Here is a 20,743-nt window from a genome sequence, read left to right as displayed (position 1 = left end):
TTACCTCATACTCCAAGTCTTTGACACGTGTAGCTGTGGGGAGACCGTCCAACTCCAATACTCCTCCTAAAACACCTAGAGTTGGAGCTTGTATTGGGGGTTGAAAGAAACTGTATTCTTCTGTCATGTAGGGAGGAGGCGCATTTGTCAGGCTTGGAAGGAGCTTTGAAGGTTGGATTACTGGAGCTTCTTCTGTCTTTTCTTTCTTATCTTCCTTTGCTGTGAGCTCTGCTCCTTGAGCCACATACATGCTGTTAGTTGATTCTTGTCTGACATATTTTAGATGGAGTACCAGACTTGTAACTCTAGATTTTCTTTTTTCAGCTCTGTTCATAGCAATGTTTTCAGGTCCATACCAAGAGGGTTGTCCGGCTTTGATCCATGCTTTTTCCTGTTGTAGGTATTCAGCATTCTCATGTTCAACTACAGCTTTTCTATGGGCTTTCGTTGGTCCAGGCTGATCATCTGCTGGAAACAGTCCTCTCGTTTGCCACTGTTCCAACAGTTTCTCCATGTGGTTCCATGTCTTTTGTCTAAGATTTGGAACTGTTGTAGCATCTGATCTGATTTTTACCTTTTCCTTAATATCTGCAGTTGTGCATGGCTCTGCGTCTGGTCTCAACTTAGTGTCTTTAAGTGGCATGTTCTCTTCCTATTCGAATGAAATTATGAAGTTATCAAAGATTGAAGCACTAATCCTCCGACTAGCACCTTTGTTCCTGATAAATAATATCCTATGTCATCCGATCTTAACTTTAAATCAGTTTTTGTTTTGTTTTTTTGAGTTGTGGTTAATATTATTAAAGTAAATTAAAATATAAAATTTGTGCAAATTTTAAATTGTTAAAAATAAAATTGTACAGTGTACAGTATGGTTTTGACTTTGAAATATGAAAATAGAAATCTGTGGTAAAAATCTAAATCCACTGTGTACATTGCATACCGAAGTGTATGAAATTATGCAAATGTCTCTTGTGTTAGCTTCAATAAAGTGGTGTTTGAATATTCTACAGTCTAGGTTATGTTATTATGTAAAGTTTCTCATCTTATAATTAGAAACCACTTTGCAATTCTATTCTGGCGATCAAGCTTATGTTTATTTATAACACTTAAAATTATACTTCACATGGTATGGTGTTTCTTCTATTTGTGTAATAATTCTGTACTACCACCAGAGTGCGCTATTTTAATTTGCTAGCTTAATCCACTAGGGAATAGCTGTTGCAAAACTGAGTTGTTTTTAACAAGGAGAAACTTATTTTCCTTAAAAGCAGGGCTCTCGACTAACTTTTTTCCCCATCCTCCCGGAACCGTCCCGAAATACAATCTAAGCCGTCCCGAAATTAATGTGGACTGTCCGGAATTTAAAATATTAATTTTTCTATATTATCATTAGTTAAAATCATTCAAAGTTACCTTTAACATAAATACAACATCATACAAATCATTAGATGATAATTCATCAACCTTTTTATTTTAGTGAATCAGTCAAACACATAAAAAAATAATATATTTTAAAAACACACAAACAAGAAAGTTACTCCAAATGTAATCCAGTCAAGTCCCATCCAATTAACAAAAATCCAACACTGTCCTGAAGACAGAACCCAGAGTAACCAGTAACACATTATTTAGTCTTGGAACTGGGGCCTTCTGTTCCTGCAGCCACTACTCCACCACTTGGTGACCGCTTTCTCTGCATTGAATTGCTGTGCAGGAGGGCCATGAACTGAGATGTGCAGGAGGAAGCTAAGCATCTCGTTAGACAAGCAAGACCTCCAGTCTGACTTAATTCTCTTCATGCTGGAGAATCCACGCTCGCAGCAAGATGAACTCATGGGGAGCACTTGTGTGATCTGCACTATGACCTTCATTTGCTTAAACTGGTCTTCTCTTCCAATAGCACCCGTAAGTAGCCTCTGCCACAGCACCTGGGGTTCAATGTGCCTGTAGTGACGCTGTACGAGGACTTGCAGGTCAAGCCACTCTCTCTTAGCTGCCTCTCCAGAAGTAAAGTCCTCGCATTCTGCAAGGATGGATTGGAAATGCTCCATTAATTCAATGAGCTCCGCATTGCCAAATGTCGCCAGTTTAGCTGTGTCTTCTGGCCAGTTAGACAGATCAAAGAGGGTGGAGGTTGCCTTCAGAATCCCTGTCTCCAGATTCCCAAAGCGTGCTGACAGAAACCCACACAGGTCGTTAATGAGGCGGAGCTTTAGTGAGTTGAAGGTGGAATTGTCCGTTTCCCTCCTGTTGAGCTGGACATTCTGCCAGGTGTTTCCAGGTCCAACCTAATCAAGTACCTTCTGGAGCCTTGGGCCTGGGTCTGTCTAGGTTTGTAATAAAAGGAAAGAAAAAACATTTTACTCATTGTAATCCATAAAATGAAAACGTTTTAAAGTATTTTATATTGTGACTATAATAATTAATATTTGAAATGTGTATAACATATGGAATATTTACTCTGATGATGTTGATAATGTCTAGACTTCCAGGCGTACATTATTGACATTTAAAATATTTCTTATTATATAATAACAGCACAAAATACTTCCACAGTTTTTCAATAATATAATAACAAATGACAAAATATCTTTATAGTTTTTCATATTTAGGGATTATATAAATATCAGTTTTACCAATGTGTATATTCAATTGTTAATGTTCAACAATTAATCAAAAAAATCTTTACTGACCTGCATGGCTACAAGTGACAATGTTGTTGTTTGTAGTCCATCAGAGACCATCTGCAAGGTCAGTCCATCCCTCTGAAACAGCAGGCTGAGCTGCTTCAGCTCCTGAAGAATGTCCAACACCAAGTGAATGAACATCACCATCTTGTACTGTGTCAGGGACCGATGAATGGCACGTGCTCTCCCTTTCATTAAGGCACTAGCTTCCCTGTCATTCGGATCACTAGCATGGTTCTCAAAGTGAACCATGGTAACTTTGAAGTTTTTCACCAAACCTTCAAGGGCCCTGGACACATGTGGAAGCCATCTTGTCCCATCAATGTTACCTGGTTTGACCACATTTATGCCCATAACTTTCCCAAGTGCATGGAGCTCACGGGAAGCTTTTGCAGAGTGGGAGTAGTGCTTGTAAACACCATTCAGTGTTTCCTTCAATTCAGCCAGCAGAGGCACCGATTTGATGCTGTCAAGCACTGACAGCTCCAGTCTGTGAGCCACACACCAGATTGGTACAATTGAGGGACACATTTGTTTCAGCTTGGCTACCACTCCATTGTGAACTCCCATCATCACAGATGCACCATCACAGCCGAAGCCAACCATCCGGGATTTCAAGTCTTGCTCAGTCAGGCCCACATTCCTCAAACCAACAAGTATTGCGTCAAGGATGCCTTGGCTGTGGGCATGCTCCAATGAAACAATGTCCACAAATTGATTGACAGGTTTGCCATCTTCCACATATGTCAAGTAGACCATCTCCTGATCTTTCACGGATCGGTCAACACTGGAATCGGACATGACAGAGAAGAAGTGTGTGTTTTTTAGTTTCTCCACCAGGTCATCCTTCATAGATTGACCTATGGCCTGGACAAAGGTGCGACAGGCATTGTCGTTCTTGTAAGTGTCACCAAGGTCCAGACCATTTTTGAGATGCAAGTCAACTAGGCTTGGAAACATGGTGAAGGGGGCTTCTTCTTTTGCCACAAAGTAAGCTATATTAAATAGCTTTGTCATCTTTTCTCTGACATTCTCTGACATCTTTTGTAGGACACAAGCCATGGGTGTTCCGCTTGGGTTTACTTTTGCAGCCTGAGCACCTTCGCAGTCAGAATGTGATGTCGTTTTGCTGTGTTCTTGGAGTGTTTTTATCCGGATTTTGCCACAATCTACACCAACAAAAAGGTTGTTCCCCTTCGCAAGACTGGGAAAAGCACGACAGCTTTTGCAGAACATCATGCCTGTCTCTGCATCAAATTCAGCAAATGGGAAGGTTTTCTTCCACTCCGGCAACCATTTGCATTTTCTTTTTGCCTCATATTTGTTTGAGCTAGAGGCATTTGAGGCAACCTGCAAATAGAAATGTAAAAGTTGAACAATTGAGTGTGCAGCCTACATTAGTGTGTGTGTGTGTGTGTGTGTGTGTGTGTGTGTGTGTGTGTGTGTGTGTGTGTGTGTGTGTGTGTGTGTGTGTGTGTGTGTGTGTGTGTGTGTGTGTGTGTGTGTGTGTGTGTGTGTGTGTGTGTGTGTGTGTGTGTGTTGCATGCAGCAGCCGCGAGTGTGTAAACAGCCCCGCGGCGCCCCCTCACACACTACCCATCCCTACATGGGGAGAGGCGCAGCATATTGCTAAGGACTAAATGCGATGGAGAGTTCTCATCTCAGCCTTATTACCCATAGGGGATGAAGAGGAGTAAGTAAATAAATAAGTGGTTAAAGTTAGTAACATGATCTGAACTGTTGCGGAGTTTTGACTCCTCATAGTTAAGGTAACGTTATCGTCATATCACTCAGTGTAAAATGGCTACTGACTGGTTAGCTAGCGTTAACAATACATCAGTCTAACGTTAGTTAACTAACTGGTAACGTTAACATTAATACGAGCAAGCTTACCTCATTGACTTGGGTTGAATTCCCCGTTACAGCTGTGGCTGAGGCCGGCGCTCCAGGGTCTGGTTCTGCTGTGCGCTTCCTCGATGTAACGGTAAAAAATTGCTGAATTCCTCCACGGGATGCCATTATTATTGTACATCACTCAACCCGCGAAATCCACACACTCAGAACGTAGCTAGACCCGCAAATTCGCGGGCCAGGAATTCGCGGGTGTAGCTACGTTCTGAGTGTGTTTGAGCTCGAGGCATCACAGACAGCTGTGCGGGTGGCTGACAGCCAGCGGCACAGCTGTAGCTACGTACTGTGTGTGTGTGAGTGTGTGTATTTTGCGGGTTGCTAAATGCTTTTTGCGTGTGTATATGTTGACAAGGAGGTTTTAATAACTGTGTGCTAAACAAAACGTGCAGTCAGTTTCATTTTCATCGCCGTTCGTAGTAGAGTTAGCAGGGTATATTTTAATTTGAACTCTCGTCCCAAATCCGTCCCCAAATTTTTTTTTATCCTCCCCGACCATATTTTTTTCGTCCCCGGGACGACGGGAGGTCCTTAAGCTCGAGCCCTGCTTAAAAGTATCTTTAAAATAGGAAGAACATTACACTATGGTTAAACAACACAGCAGGTAACCGCCAAAACACATTAGCAACCAGGAATATTTCAAAAACCGCCAAAACACATTTGCCAGCAGAATTAGATCAATAATCCGCCAATACACTTTTGCCAGCAGCAATACTTCAAAACTTTGAAAATACAACAATCCTTCCCTTTAATATCCAAAAATTGATTCAGCCTTCTAGTTCCAACTGTGACAAGAAGTATTATTCGTTCTTCACAAGATGGAGGTCAGGAAAATGCCTCATTGGAGTGAAACCAGCTGCATAAGAACAAAGAAAGGAGTGCTTTGAATTTGCATTTCACGAAATGGCGATTGCCCTGTCTTTGTTTTTCCACATGTGGGGTGTAAACAAGATGGCACCCGATTATTTCGCACTCTGACCTGTAGACAAAGAGATTTGTCCATACGGCTCTCAGGTGGGAGTTTAAACAATGGCGAGGTGATCTTTAAACGAACCGTAACAAAGTAAACCACTGGTGTGGTATTATAAACCCTGAAATCCAAGCCAAAACAACACTTAGTTTAAAATAAAAACATTTCTATCTAGTTTACTATGAAAAAAATGGGCTTTATCTTATTGATATCATCACTTAAAGTTAGGAACCCTTACGCACTAGCTATAAACCTGTTCACGTAATATTTGACTTTATAGTCGACTATGGTTAACTGTTGCTATTTTGACACGCCAAACCGGGACCAATATGGAGACCTATCAGCAACTAATAATAGACCGTTGTCTTATTACTGCACTGCTGTTGTAATTCCGATTACCGTAACCCACCTGCAATATCTTGTTTAAAAACAGAACAGTTTTAACCACTGATAAAGGCTTATACCTTAACCAAGCCTTTTCTTGAAAATGACTTTCTTTAAAGCACTGACTTTGGTTACTTAACCCTGAGTTGATTCACTATGCCCTGCTGGTTTTCACTTACTCGGCCCTTAACCGATTCGCTATGTCTCCAGATCTTAACAAAAATCGTCAAATGGGCTATATACCCTTACGTCATAGGCTAACTAACTAGGAACGTAACAAGAGACACCTACGTGAAAACAGCAAGGCACCTATCCGAAGTACAATGTCCACACACATTTATATTTAAAATGTAACACCCACACGTGGTTAATAGCATGCAGGGTTAATGGAACAAAAGAAAGTGTGAACTCACCCTGATTGTGACAAAACAACGCCTCGTGGTTTTAGAGTGATTATTTTATCAATTTGGGTTGTTTTAACATTAAAATGCACAGCTATTTTCAGGATCCGCCGGCTGCCGTCAAACACACAAATCTAACTTTGCCTAGTTTAACTAGTGAATAATCTTTGTCATAACAGGTATCTTCTTACCGATTGATTTGAGCTCTTGTGTGTCGAATGGCTGCAAGCGTCTCCAGGAAACAGCCGGTTGGTTTTCTCTCCTCGGTCAGCGGGATCACGTCGGGGAACTCACCAGATTGTAAACTGTGTTCGTTATTCTCCCGTCCAGGAGAGAAGCTTTAAAAGGAGACTAAATGGAGTCTCTGTGAAAGTTCAATTGGGTACTTCAATTAAAAAAGGCGCGGGTTGGTCACAAGCATGATATTGTTCAGTCAGACAAACAGCTGTGATCTGCTCCTCGTTAGGGAAGAGAAGAGGCCGATCTCTCCTCCGGTGCTGTTATATATCCTCTGCTGGCTCCTCCCCGCCAGCCGGCTCGCCTCGTCTCCAATGTCCGTTGTTGCATTTAAACAGAGGATTGGTTCTTTTCACATTCAATATATAATTAACACGCCTTTTCTCCTCATATTCTCTTTCATCACTTTTCATTTAACACATTCTAAACGCTGTGATCAATACTCTAAAAAATAATTCTCGGCTCGTTTGGTTTCCGGTCATTCCGGATGTTGTCACATGCTACTCTCGTCTGTAAACAATAATGTATTCAAATAAACTGTACCTTCATTTAATATTCAGCATGGTAGTATCTCGACATCTATAGTTGTAGTGTTAAATCAGTAGGCTTCGGTTTGCACCACTCCTTATCATTTCGCTACTAAATTCACCTCTTTAGGAAATCGTATATTAGCCACATGCTAAATGCTAACCGTAGATGAAGGATTTTCAGAATAAAAGCTTAACTGCTTGTGCACAAGAATTTCTGGTTTTTCAGTATAAAAGAGCATTAAAACTGACGGCATGTTTAAACTACATTTCCCCATTAAAACATTGATTTTAATTTCTAACAGTGGACAAATATGCTTTTTGCAAATGTTTATTATCATTTGAACAATGACAAATATTCTCATGAATATTAAACACAACAACCTCGGAACATTACAAAAATTTGCCTCAATTCGTCCTGGAACCTCTCTCATACAATAATAAAATACAAAGTGTGTGTGTGTGTGTGTGTGTGTGTGTGTGTGTGTGTGTGTGTGTGTGTGTGTGTGTGTGTGTGTGTGTGTGTGTGTGTGTGTGTGTGTGTGTGTGTGTGTGTGTGTGTGTGTGTGTGTGTGTGTGTGTGTGTGTGTGATGGATTGTTGGAGCTATGTGCAACTCAAGGCATATGCTCGAATGGGAGCTTCCTGGACGCTGCAATCATGTTGCGTGCACTATCCGTGCTGAGTGTGCTGACTTTTCGTACAATGTCCCACTGTCTGGCTACCCGCATAAAGTGAAGTGCTCGGCGCAGTTGTCGGCGAAATGTCGCTCCTCTGTTTTCATTTAAACAGCTCCTTATATCCGTTAGCGCAGCTAGCTAGTACGAGATGCTAACAACAACAACAATGCACGTAAAGTCTCTCTCTTGCGCCACACATACACACACCCTCCCGATGGCCCCGATGGCCCCGATGGCCAGTCCGGGCCTACCGGTTATCATGGAAGTGTGGTCTGCCGCAAGCGGACGGCAGGAGCTGGGCTGTCAGCATCAGCTTTTAGATGGTATTTCAAACTCGATGCGCTCTGAAACTACGGGGCGGCCGAGGACAAAAAATGCACATGCGTTAATCGTTTTAAAATAATTAGTGGCGTTAATTTTTTTTTGCGTTATAAACGCGTTAACTTGACAGCCCTAAGTTTTTGTCTTCTCAAGCTTTTTTACCAAAACAAAACACAAGCAGGGCTCGACATTAAGGATTGCCCGATGGCCCGGGGCCATCTAGTATTTAGCTCGGGCAATGAAGCCTCACCTGCTGTTGGCCCTATCGGGCAATCTAGTATGCCAGTATCATGCAGCTCGCGGATCCAGTAATGAGTAACCCGACAGTAAAACTAAACATATCTATAACTAGTTTAGGTAGTTTGAGAGGTAATTAAAATAGCTACGTGTGATATTCTAACCTGAAGTGTGTGTTTTGTCCACTCAACGCTGCATGTGATTATGCAGCGCTGCGTGTCGACTCGTCAGCAGCAGCTGATCTCTCTCTCCCGTCAGATTAGACTTCACTCGCGTTTATGTCCATATCGATCAGATCCAGCTAGTTCTAGCTAATGATATGACTACCTGCTTATTAAAAGACACCTAAACAATAAGTGTCGCTATGCAACTGGGTGAGGCCACAAAGTATAGCGCAGCACATGCCCGGCCAATAAACACGTTTTTTATTATTTATAAAAAAAGAATTTTTTATTTTTTTAATGATAAATAAACGGTGAAATTGTATGCTACGATATATGTGATGTCAGATAGTAACTTTAAAAAAAAATCGCAGGCTACATCAAATAAATGCATGTGTCTGTTGTGATTTGTGATTCGTCCACATTTAGACCAATCACAGCGTCACACTCTTCCGCCTATTCTGGATTTGTTTATTGTGCATTCTGTAGACATTTTTGTTTGAATTACAAAATGGATATCAGAAATTGGCTTAAAAGGTCTAAAGATTTATTAAAACGAAATAGCGATGAAATAACTGCAGCCGATGCAGCTGCTGGCGGCACCTGCCGTTGCAGCAGCACGCCTTAATGTCACAAGCTTGACCTCGGCAAACCCCGGGACTGAATTAGCGAGACCATGCCAAGAGGCACAGCTCCTTGTTACCATCACCAGCTGCGTTGCCACACCCTGCACCACACCCGCCAGCATCCTGCTCCTCCTCCGTGCCGGTGCCTCCATACAGACGCTACCTTGCAGCACATCAACAGGTACTATTGGGCCAGCAGCCGCTCAGATAACAACAGCCCAGATGATCTTGGGGTTAATAAACCCAACCAGGTGAAACTGATTGTTTTCAGGAAAGAAGCGCACTTTTGCCACTGCATGGTACAACAACAGACCATGGCTTGAATAGTTGTTAAAAGCAGACGCAGCCTTTTGTTTCCCCTGTAGACAGTTTAAAGTAGATACGTCTTCATCTGATGCGGCTTTTACTGTCAAAGGTTTTTGCGACTGGAAACACGCATTACAGACTGATAAAGGACTGATAAGGCATGCCGCATCAAAAGAACACATTTCATGTGAGAGTTGTGGAGAGAGAGAGACAGATACGCGAGGAAACAAATAAGGAAATTAGTACTTTGGTGCAAATCAGCTGGCACGGAACCGCTATTACGTGTCGTTGATATTATAGCTTTTTTTAGCTGTCAACCAACTCCCTCTCAGAGGTGAGCACGATTCACTCGACAGCATGTCCGAGTGCAGTGCATAGGAAAATAAACCATGCCCAAGGCGGCCTAAACAGTTCATCGTCTCCGTCTCTATATTTCTTTCCTGAGGAAGCTACCATCCTTTACCAGTGTGCCTTGCTCGTGATTTACCAGTGTTTGTGCTGCCACGCACACAATGTTTCAAAAGTGGTTTCTATGTTGCCCTTTATTTGTGTATGTATTTGTGACAAGTGTGCGTCTTTACGCAATGCTTTTGGCCTTGCTGTTTGATATATTGTGCCGCTGGCCCGCAGCACATGACGGTTTTGTGTGCCCTCCTGTGAAAATCATATGCCCTCCCTTTAGATTTGTTCTGGCGCCGGGTCTGGCGCAGCATTATGCATTTGTTTACATGCCCACCGGAACACCGAGGCATTACCAACAGATCAACGCACAATCAACCCATACAGGACATCTCTTTCTCCACATTAAGTGTTAGACATTAGAATTGACTATTCTTGTATGTCTCATACTCTTCTTGTCTGTCACATAAGTGGCGCAACTGAAGCGGTATTTCGCTAAAGGGAAATTATTTTGACCAAAGAGATTTAGATCTGCCGGCTAACGGGAACTCTGACGTCGCCATTGTGTGTGCTTCGCGGATGCGCTCAGCTCCTCTCGACTGCCGGATGAGGAAGCATTCATTCGACCAACTTACAGTAGATAACATTACAAACATTTTTAACAGGGGCCATAATAGTGTAAATAATGTTTGTTTTGGCAGTTACAGCTGAATGTAATGTGTTCTACTTTTTTACATCTGGGAAGGCATTTGCCTTCATCAGATGGAAAGTGTCTTGACCAACAACTTAAGTAGTTCTTATAGCTATGCAGGGCATGCAAGCGAGCAAACACAAACAAGAACAAACAAACAAGTGAAATGAAGAATAAAATAGAAATTGTACAATATAATATTGTGGTGGTTCATCTTATAATTCAGTCTAGAGAATGCACCAGACAGCATCTACAGTAAGACCTGCAAAAATATTTTCTTTTCTAGGGGGAGGCCCCCCAAACCTTCGTGCCATTTCGTCCGCGCAAATTTTTCAGGGCAATCTCTATTGGGCTCAGGGCCATCTGTAAATTAGCTTAGATGGCCCACAGGGCCAAAATCCTTAATGTCATGCACTGACAAGTCTCATAAGAAGCGTCTAAATTACCCCTGAGCGAAAAAAATTCTAACGCACTTAGCACAGAACTCAAGGTAAAAATACCCTTATTACTTATCGTAACTGCACATACAAGATATCCGATTAAAGCTAAAATTCCACAGATTATATAGGTATTAGTATCACCACTGAGCGATCAGAACTCGCGACAGGGAAAGCAAACACAGACATCACAACACGTAGCTTTACGGAGCATTCAGCGGAGATCGTCTCACCTTAGCTGTTATTCTGATCAAAAGTCATGTTCAATGGCATTAAAACGATAAAAACGCTGCTGAAGGTTAATCCAATGTGTCTAGCTTTGTCACAAATTATAGATAATCCATAATTACATTTGTATGTTTATTTAATTCAGAGGGCTTGTGGGAAATTATGCTTTTATTTACAATTTCAGAGATAGGAAATTATTATTTCCACTTTGGGCCTTTTATTTGCATTTGAGTCTCTAGTAAAGCTCAGTTACTTTCAGTTACTACTTCTCTGGAACAATCTGCCATTTCAAAGCAAAGTTAAAATGTCAGGCGTGTCATTCTAGCTGCTGCATGTTTGCATCTGAAGGGTAGATGTGGGGGCTTTTTTAATCAACAGTCTCACTCCCTGTGAGAGTGTGTCTCTCCATAATGACTGCCTCGCTACACATAATCTCTTACATATTAGAGGACAACAGAATTAGGCCTACAGTACATTGCATACAGCGCCCATACACCGTGGCGCCCCCCTCTTCGGCTGTGTGTGTGTGTGCGCGTGTTTGTGTGTGTGTGTTTGTGGTTGTGTGTGTGTGTGCGTGTGTGTGTGTGTGTGTGTGTGTGTGTGTGTGTGTGTGTGTGTGTGTGCGCGCGCGCGCGCGTGTGTGTGTGTGTGTGTGTGTGTGTGTGTGTGTGTGTGTGTGTGTGTGTGTGTGTGTGTGTGTGTGTGTGTGTGTGTGTGTGTGTGTGTGTGCGTGCGTGTTTGTGTGTAGTAGTGGCAGAGGACCTGCACTCTCACCATTATAAATTAACAAAACTAAAATCTTGCCAAGGCAGCAAATACTGTCAGGGCCAGCTCTAAATGGTAGTATTTCTTAATCCTCCTGTTGTGTTCATCAATGATACATTTTGTGTTTTACATTTGATTGTGTCAAGGCCTTGATATTATTATTATTGAAACATATACAATTACCAATTTCATTAAATGTAGTGGTTTGTAATCTTTGTGACACCTAAGATTTCCCCGGACTTACACACCAGGAACACCACTATAGAATTAAAGGAGAAATGTTTGAGTAAAGAAAAATTGTTTTAGCAGATCACAGTCAGCTGTAGTGGTTGATAACAAGTTATTAGTGTGAATGCTGTTTACAGCATTCCACCATAGTTCTTCAAATCTTTATTCTTATTTCAACCAATACTTTGCCGTCGATTAACTTCAGCATACTTTCAGCTACAGAAACCATTCAAATATCAAACTATTCAGCCTTTTAAGCAATCGATGGGAAACTTTCAGCTTTTTCAAAATATGTCATACTTTTAGAAATATTCAGTTTTGTAAACTCTTCTTTTAACATGCAAGTCAATGGGAGGAACCTTCAAATCCTCTTTTACCTACACTGTAAAAAAAAAAGAGATGTCAATTATCAAAATCGAACGAGGGGGACCAGAGAAAAAGATGATTAATTGTCCCCTTTTAGAAGTGAAGTTATAGTCAATTGTTCTGGGAGTGTCATTTTCGATCCTAAGACCTGGAAAACAGGCTTGGGGCTTAACAGGTTAACATGTTGGGTGCAAATTCCTACAAGAGCACAATACAGATATAAAATGATGCTATCCACAAGTAACAGCCATAGACTGTGGGTTATATAGGATACATTTGTCTATCTATCATAAATATATAAACTAGCTCATAGCTACATCGTTAACAGACCGAGTATGGTGTATTCACAACACTGACCTGCTGATGTCTTTCAACACAAGACAAAGCTGTGTCAATTTCTGACATCATTTAGCTTTTCACAGATGTTCAGATATGTGATCGGCAGTGATTGCTACAACTGCACCGTGTTTGTTAGGAAAGTAGCTTTTAGAAATGTATCAATGTCTGGATCTCTGGATCTGCTACACGGTTACGGCTCTGATTCCCCACGAGTCTGCAGGCAGGGAAGGAAGTTTCCTTGATTCAGTGAGTCAGGATTTGCTAATCTGAATCTGCTGTTGACTCGTGCATGATGAGTCTGCCTGGATCTCTGGATCTGCTACGGTTACGGTGTCGGTACCAGATGTGTTCGGGGTACCATGTGTTCGGGGTCCGTCTCTTACCAGTGACGTCAAGACATACGTCGTACGATGTCACAACGTAATGATGTCAATTACGTCACGCATTGTGATTGGCTGTACGGTAATTTACCCACGCTGTCTAGAGTATAGAGGGGTTTTTTGATCATTATATTACATTGCATTTAGCTGACGCTTAAGTGCATTCGACCAACAAGATAAAAACTTGAAGAAATACAATACAAACTTGAAGAAATACAATACAAACTTGAAGAAAAACAAAGACGAATGAGGAGAAGAATAAGAGAAATCAAAGGTAAGAAGTATATAACGTAATATGGTAGGTAATATGTAATATGTTCAGTGCCGTTGGTACGTTAGTTCAAACAGTAGCAACGGACTATTTTTCTCAGCGGATGCATGTCAATTTAAATCAATACATACAACTATTTCACATGTACAATATTTTCTTAGCCCTAATACTTAATACTACTTATTTTGTTTTGATTGTTATATTTGATTATATTATATATTATCAAGAAATTATATATTATATATCAATATGATATACTTTCTATATAATAGATTATCAAAAAAAGTATTTATTAAGTAAGGGATAATGTGCAGCAATCACAATCGAGTCCACAATCGAATCCATAAAGACAAAGTAAATCTGTGTACAGTTGTTTCATATGGATGTTGAGAGGTATCCATATACCTCTTCATTTTGCTCTCGAAGTGCACCAGATTGATGCATTTAACTTCAATATTTAAAAAAAATCACTTTTGATCAGAATAACAGAGTGCTTGTTCTTTCTTCTGTCTGTCTGTATCTGTGTATTCTCATGTTCCGATTAACCCAGCCAAAATGTTCTTCTTTTGTGTCTATATCGACGCCGGGATCTTGAGTCAAGGCTGATCCTCTTGCTGTGGTCCCGCATCCTGGATCCTCTATCCTGAGTTCTGGATTAAGTCGTGGACTTCGGTTCGTGGCTGAACCTGTCTCTGCGGTCCTGCCTGGGTCTCGTCGTGCTGCCTCCCTGAAGGCTCCCACAGGATTGTTGACATCTTCGTGGATTCATCCTCTTATTATAGACACATGCATTTCCTAACATTCGGTCTACCTATGTTGTAAAATGTATTATCTCTTCGATTTACACACGGCATCTATTGCACGTCTGTCCGTCCTGGGAGAGGGATCCCTCCTCTGTTGTTCTCCCCGAGGTTTCTCCCATTTTTCCCTTTAAACTGTGGGTTTTCTCTGGAAGTTTTTCCTTGTACGATGTGAGGGTCTAAGGACAGAGGGTGTCGTTTTCTTCTCATACTGATATTCTGAACAAACTGCTGTTGTATTAGCTGTAAAATGTCTTTACTGTAGGGTATTTTTATTATTTGTACAGCACTTTGGCTCGACCAAAAATCGTTTATAAATGTGCTATATAAATAAAACTTGATTTGATTGATTTGATTTGAAAGGGTCAAGGTTCCATATTAGGACCAATAATTTCACCATATATGTAAATAATCTCTAATAATTTTTCAAATGCTCCTTTCCATTTTTATGCAGATGATACTGTTATTTATTGTTCATCCTCTTCTATAGAGCAAAGTCTTGATTTCCTCCAGTCTGCCTTTGATGTTATTCTATCCCATTTATCTCAACTCAAGTTAGTATTAAATGCAGACAACTCCAAACTCATGATATTCTCAAATGGCAAAAAGTTAACTTATTTTCTCCCCAACATTTCTACTGTTCAAGGGACTGACATTGACATTGAAAGGGTCACTACATACACATATCTAGGTTTTATTATTGATCAGAACTTATCTTTCAAGTCACACACTGAAAATGTTGTTTTAAAATTAGGTTTCTCCTTTCAGACAAGGAAACATTTGATCTCTGCAACGTTTTTACCAGTATTGGATTCTGGTGATCTGCTTTACATGAATGCCTCTGACCAGTGCCTAAAGAGTTTGGATACTGTGTACCATTGTGCATTATGTTTTATTACATATATATATATATATATATATATATAGTAAAAAACAGTAAGGTTAATACTGGATGTTTATATATATATATATATATATATATATATATATATAGTAAAAAACAGTAAGATTAATACTGGATGTTTGTTACACTTGGATATGTTTTCTGTAATACTTGTAACATAATTATTCTCCAGTTTATGCATTTGAGTGACTTGCAGTTAATGCTCGACTTTCAATTCAAAACCTTTATTTATCCAGGTAAAATCCCATTGAGATCAATGATCTATTTTTCAAGGGAGACCTGCAGCAGTAGGTTCCACATGAAGACATACAAACATAAACAACAGAACAACAAAAGGACATCATACAGCAAAAATTACAGGGATTACAATTTACATATCTATCCACATGTACAGGTACCAACAGCATCTGATTGTGGAGCATCCAACCGAGCTTTAAAAACATGTTCTTTTTGCAGCCTGTCCTCCTACAAAAAACTACCAAATAGGTCGATTGTTTAAGCAGTGTTGATCACGATATTATGACCCATAGCCACGTAGCTTTCCCATTATTCATTTCTAGCAGCAGTTTATTACGACCTTTTGTCACGTTTTGTCACGATCGTAATCCCGTGAACTTTAACCTTGCGCATCAATAAAAGTGCGACGAGCCAAGAAGATGAAGATGAAGAAGAAGATGAAGAAGAAGAAGAATTGTTAAAGAGCGTCAGAGCTTTACAAGTGGTAAATCTGATTTCTGTATTTAATTTGATTTGTTTACGCTTTTAATTAATCCTGTCGTTTTTCTACTAATCATGTTTAACCACGATATTTCAGTTTTACGTTTTAGGGCTGGCCCGTGGCATAGGCAGTATAGGCGAATGCATGTTGTTAGCAATAGCATGGCTGTAAAGGTTAGCACTTAGCTTAGTGCTTAGCTTATATGCGCTAACGGATACGTATTGCAATATAAGAAGGTTCGTCTACAACAAGTTGGAGGGAGAGTTTTCTCCTTCGCACAAAAGGAGCTAAAATCTTGCCTAAAAACAAAACCCTTGGTAGCACGTGACATAACACATAACAATGGCAAAAGTATGTATATTCAGCTAACCAGACCAGGACATGATATGAACGTAAACAATGCGAAAGGAAATGGCACTTTAATAATAATAATAATTAAAGCTGCGAGCAGCGTTGAGCGGGTCTTCGACGCTCCGCAGGCTGTTGTCCGCACGTCGACGTCAGGCAGATGTCTCGAGGACTCGGCCGTTGGCAAACGTGGGAAGTTTCAGGCCGATCGGACAACGTACACAGGAGTTACAGCAGTATCACAAACATTGTGTTTGATGGGGAGTGATCTGTCGCCATGGCAACGGAATTTGATGACACCCCATAATACGCCTAGATGTGTTGAGGGCTGCATCGTTATCAAACCTGTGAAGTTTTGGGCCGTTTGGAGCAAGTTAACTGGAGTTATGAGAGAACCGTGTTTCACGGCGACCATTTAGTTACCATAGCAACGACATTTGACGAAATCTCAAAACTGACACATATATGTCTCGAGGGGTTGACCGTTAGCACACATGTGAAATTTGAACACTTTTTGAACATTTAAACAGGAGTTTTAGCAATATCGTGCTTAACGGCGAGGGATGCGTTGCCATGGCAACAGCTTTTGAGGAAAACTCACTATTTTGACATTGAGGTGTTGAGGGCCGGACCATTAACTGTGATCTGAAGTCTGGTGCCGTTTGGACCATTTTCCATTGAGTTAAGACAACATTGGGTTTTATGGAGGGGGATGCGTTGCCATGGAAACGGCAAATGATGACATCCCATAATTGGCATAGAGCTGTTTAGGGCCTGACCATCACCCATCATACGAAGTCTGGTGGCGTTTGGACGATTTTCCATTGAATTACGACAACATAGAGTTGTATGGCGAGGGATGCGTTGCCATGGAAACGGCATACGATGACATCCCATAATTGGCATAGAGCTGTTTATGGCCTGACCGTCACCCATCATATGAAGTCTGGTGCGGTTTGGACGATTTTCCATTGAGTTAACAGAACATCGTGTTTTTTGGCGAGGGATTCGTTGCCATGGAAACGGCATACGATGAGATCTCAGATTTCATGTAGAGCTGTTGAGGCATTCACCGGTGATATAAAAGTGAAGATTGGGGGACGATGGGACCGTGTCCATTGGAGTTACAGCGACACCGTGTGTTATGGCGAGGGATCCGTTGCCATGGTAACGCCATATTAAGTAACATCGGATTTGACGTAGAGCTGTTCAGGGCCGCAGTGTTAATCATCATGTGAAGTTTGGTGGCGTTCTGAGCATGTCAGTTTGAATTATGACATCATCGTGTTCCATGGCGAGGGATGGCCTAGCATCGAGCGAACGCGAACTTTGGCGCCAAATCACGGCTGCGATAAATCTCGTTTTTCCAACGCCAAATTCAAAATGGCCGACTTGCTGTACGTTATTTTATACCCCTCCAAGAGGCTTTTTTGCTCGTCTCCGCACCCTAGATATGCGTAGCGAGTTTCGTTGGTTTACGTGAAAGTTAAAGTAGGGGGAGTTAACGTTAAAAACGGAAGTGGGCGTGGTCTACGCAATTTTTTACGCAAAGTTCCGGTACCAATTACACATCGCTATTTTCACGACTTGTGATGCGCATGCGAAATTTGGTGAGTTTTCATATATGTTGCGGGGGACAAAAGTGCGCGCAATGTATTCAAATAATAATCAGAAGAATAATAATAATAATAATAATCGGACCGATATCAATCATGTTTATGGACGGCCTAGGACTCGGTTGGCGTGGGCTACCTACTGTCATGATTTAGGCCACTTTTGCCCGTCTTTTGCCCTATTTTGTGTGGGTTTTGCATGGTTATCGCTCGCGTTGCGAGCGACTAAATTGATCCTACCGATATCAATCATGCGAGTTGCAGTCACGTACTGCGGGGGGGCCCTAAACAGCTCTATGCCAATTATGGGATGTCATATTATTTTTGGCAAATGCTTATTTATGAAGCAACAATTAAATTACATGGTAGCACAGCTAATCTGAGTTCATCTGTTTGGTTTTTTTCAGGTCATCTATCAATTCAATTATATGAAGTAGCATATTATCATAAAAAAATCAACGGTTGTTTTCAGAGCCATATTCCTCTTCCTACTCTCTTTCACCCCTCTCGTTTTCTTGTCTTTTGTTTTGTTTTTCTCCTTCCCTGTATGTCAGTTCATCCTTTGTTTGTTGTTGCCCTTTTTATCCTCACTTAAAAATGGCATCCAAGCAACTGAATGAATGGCTAGAGATAGGGAATGCCCTCGCAGATGAGTTGGCAAATAAGGCAAGTACAACATTATCCAAAAATGTATTATAACATTTACTCAAATGATAACAGACACACACATTACAAAGATGTGTGTGCAACAATTAAGGGAAATATATAATCTCTTTTATATATTTATATATTAAGATACCAAAGAAACCGAAGATACAGAAGATACCAAAGAAAATAACGCAAGGATCAAATGTTTCCTGGAGGAAGAGGGACCTGGATGGGAACATTATAGCCCAACATTGGAATAAGAATCGATCTGGTCTGTAAAATATAATCTAGTTCTAGTGTTTCATTAAGTTTTAATGTCGTTGGTCGGTCCTCAATAATGTTTCCCATATCATCGTACTTTGTTTTATGCAGTTAAACCTTCCAGCTCTCAGAAGTCCCCAGAGGTCGAGGAGACACATGAGATTCCTCTACAGGTCCCAAGTCTTGGTATGCACAATGAATTCTTAAATTATCCTTCAACTTGAAATGTAGGTAATTGTTTGTAGTATGTAATAGCTTTGTTCATGATACATTGTAAAGTGAAAAGCCATGTATGGAATATCTTTTTTTAGTTAAACTAAATTCCATGATTTGTTTTATATTTTGTTATTTTAGATCAACATCTTCAGACACTGAGAAACCTGTTGGGTTCTCTCACTGTCCCTGCATCATCAGAAGAAACACCCACTGCATCAACATGGACCCAAAGACAATTGAAACGTGAACAAAAATTCAGAGCTGCAATGCCAGAGCTCCTTCATTTGAAATTGGCTGCAGAGATTGTCACTACACGTTCCTGTCTCCAATGCAAAACTGCTGATGCTGTGGTCCGGTGCTTGGACTGTGTTCCACCAGGAACTCCCTTTCTTTGTCCGGCATGTGACCCTATTATCCATGGTAAACATGTCTTCCATTACAGGGAAGCCATGTTTGATGGGTTTTACAGACCTATTCCTCCCACATCCTTAGTGGTTGTGGATGAAAGTGGCCAATATGGACTCTGTGAACAAGGTGGGTTCAAATAATGTATTACATATTCCCTTACCATGGTTTCCTAATGTGCACTACATACAGGACTGTCTCAGAAAATTAGAATATTGTGATAAAGTTCTTTATTTTCTGTAATGCAATTAAAAAAACAAAAATGTCATACATTCTGGATTCATTACAAATCAACTGAAATATTGCAAGCCTTTTATTATTTTAATATTGCTGATTATGGCATACAGCTTAAGAAAACTCAAAAATCCTATCTCAAAAAATTAGAATAGTTCCTCAGACCAAGTAAAAAAAAAAGATTTATAACAGCAAAACACAATCAAACATTTGAAAATGTCCATTAATGCACTCAGTACTTGGTTGGGAATCCTTTTGCACGGATTACTGCATCAATGCGGCGTGGCATGGAGGCAATCAGCCTGTGGCATTGCTGAGGTGTTATGGATGCCCAGGATGCTTCAATAGCGGCCTTTAGCTCATTAGCATTGTTGGGTCTGGTGTCTTTCAGCTTCTTCTTCACAATACCCCACATATTCTCTATGGGGTTCAGGTCAGGGGAATTTGCAGGCCAATCGAGGACAGTAATGCCATGGTCAGTACACCAGTTACTGGTGGTTTTGGCACTGTGGGCAGGTGCCAGATCATGCTGGAAAATGAATTCCTCATCTCCATAGAGCTTTTCAGCAGACGGAAGCATGTAGTGCTCTAAAATCTCTTGGTACACAGCTGCATTTACTCTGGGCTTGATGAAACACAGTGGACCAACACCAGCAGCTGACATGGCTCCCCAAACCATCGCTGACTGTGGGAACTTCACACTGGATTTCAAGCAACTTGGATTTTGCTCCTCTCCAGCCTTTCTCCAGACTCTGGCGCCTTGACTTCCAAATGAAATACAAAACTTGCTTTCGTCTGAAAAGAGGACTTTTGACCACTGTGCAACTGTCCAGTGCTTCTTTTCCTTAGCCCAAGTCAGACGCCTCTTCCGTTGTCTTGAGTTCAGAAGTGGCTTGACCATGGGAATACGGCTATTGTAGCCCATTTCCCGGACACGTCTGTGAACAGTGACTTTTGATACCTGGACTCCAGCTTCAGTCCACTGTCTTTGAAGCTCCCCCAAATTCTGGAAGCGACTCTTCTTCACAATGCTGTTAAGGCTGCG

At 41.0% G+C, this 20,743-nt stretch overlaps 1 protein-coding gene and 1 long non-coding RNA gene across 2 annotated transcripts; one reads left to right on the top strand and one right to left on the bottom strand.

Moving 5' to 3' along the window:
* Window positions 1–977: 977 nt before the first annotated feature.
* On the bottom strand, window positions 978–6,932 carry LOC307045449 (zinc finger protein 862-like). Its single transcript, XM_079691128.1, has 2 exons — window positions 2,697–6,932; window positions 978–2,330 (listed from the first exon to the last, which is right to left on the bottom strand). The coding sequence occupies exons 1-2, from the start codon at window positions 3,927–3,929 to the stop codon at window positions 2,292–2,294; spliced, it is 1,272 nt and encodes a 423-aa protein (XP_079547254.1). The 5' UTR covers window positions 3,930–6,932; the 3' UTR covers window positions 978–2,291.
* Window positions 6,933–18,344: 11,412 nt separating this feature from the next.
* LOC307043527 lies at window positions 18,345–19,467 on the top strand. Its single transcript, XR_013809401.1, has 3 exons — window positions 18,345–18,600; window positions 18,730–19,029; window positions 19,198–19,467. It is a non-coding gene; the product is annotated as an uncharacterized lncRNA (long non-coding RNA).
* Window positions 19,468–20,743: the final 1,276 nt, after the last annotated feature.

This window comes from Notothenia rossii, assembly GCF_949606895.1.
Source record: "Notothenia rossii genome assembly, chromosome: 6".
Lineage (NCBI taxonomy): Eukaryota > Metazoa > Chordata > Actinopteri > Perciformes > Nototheniidae > Notothenia > Notothenia rossii.
Note: the sequence above shows the minus strand (reverse complement) of the source record. Positions and strands in the feature narration are given on the sequence as shown.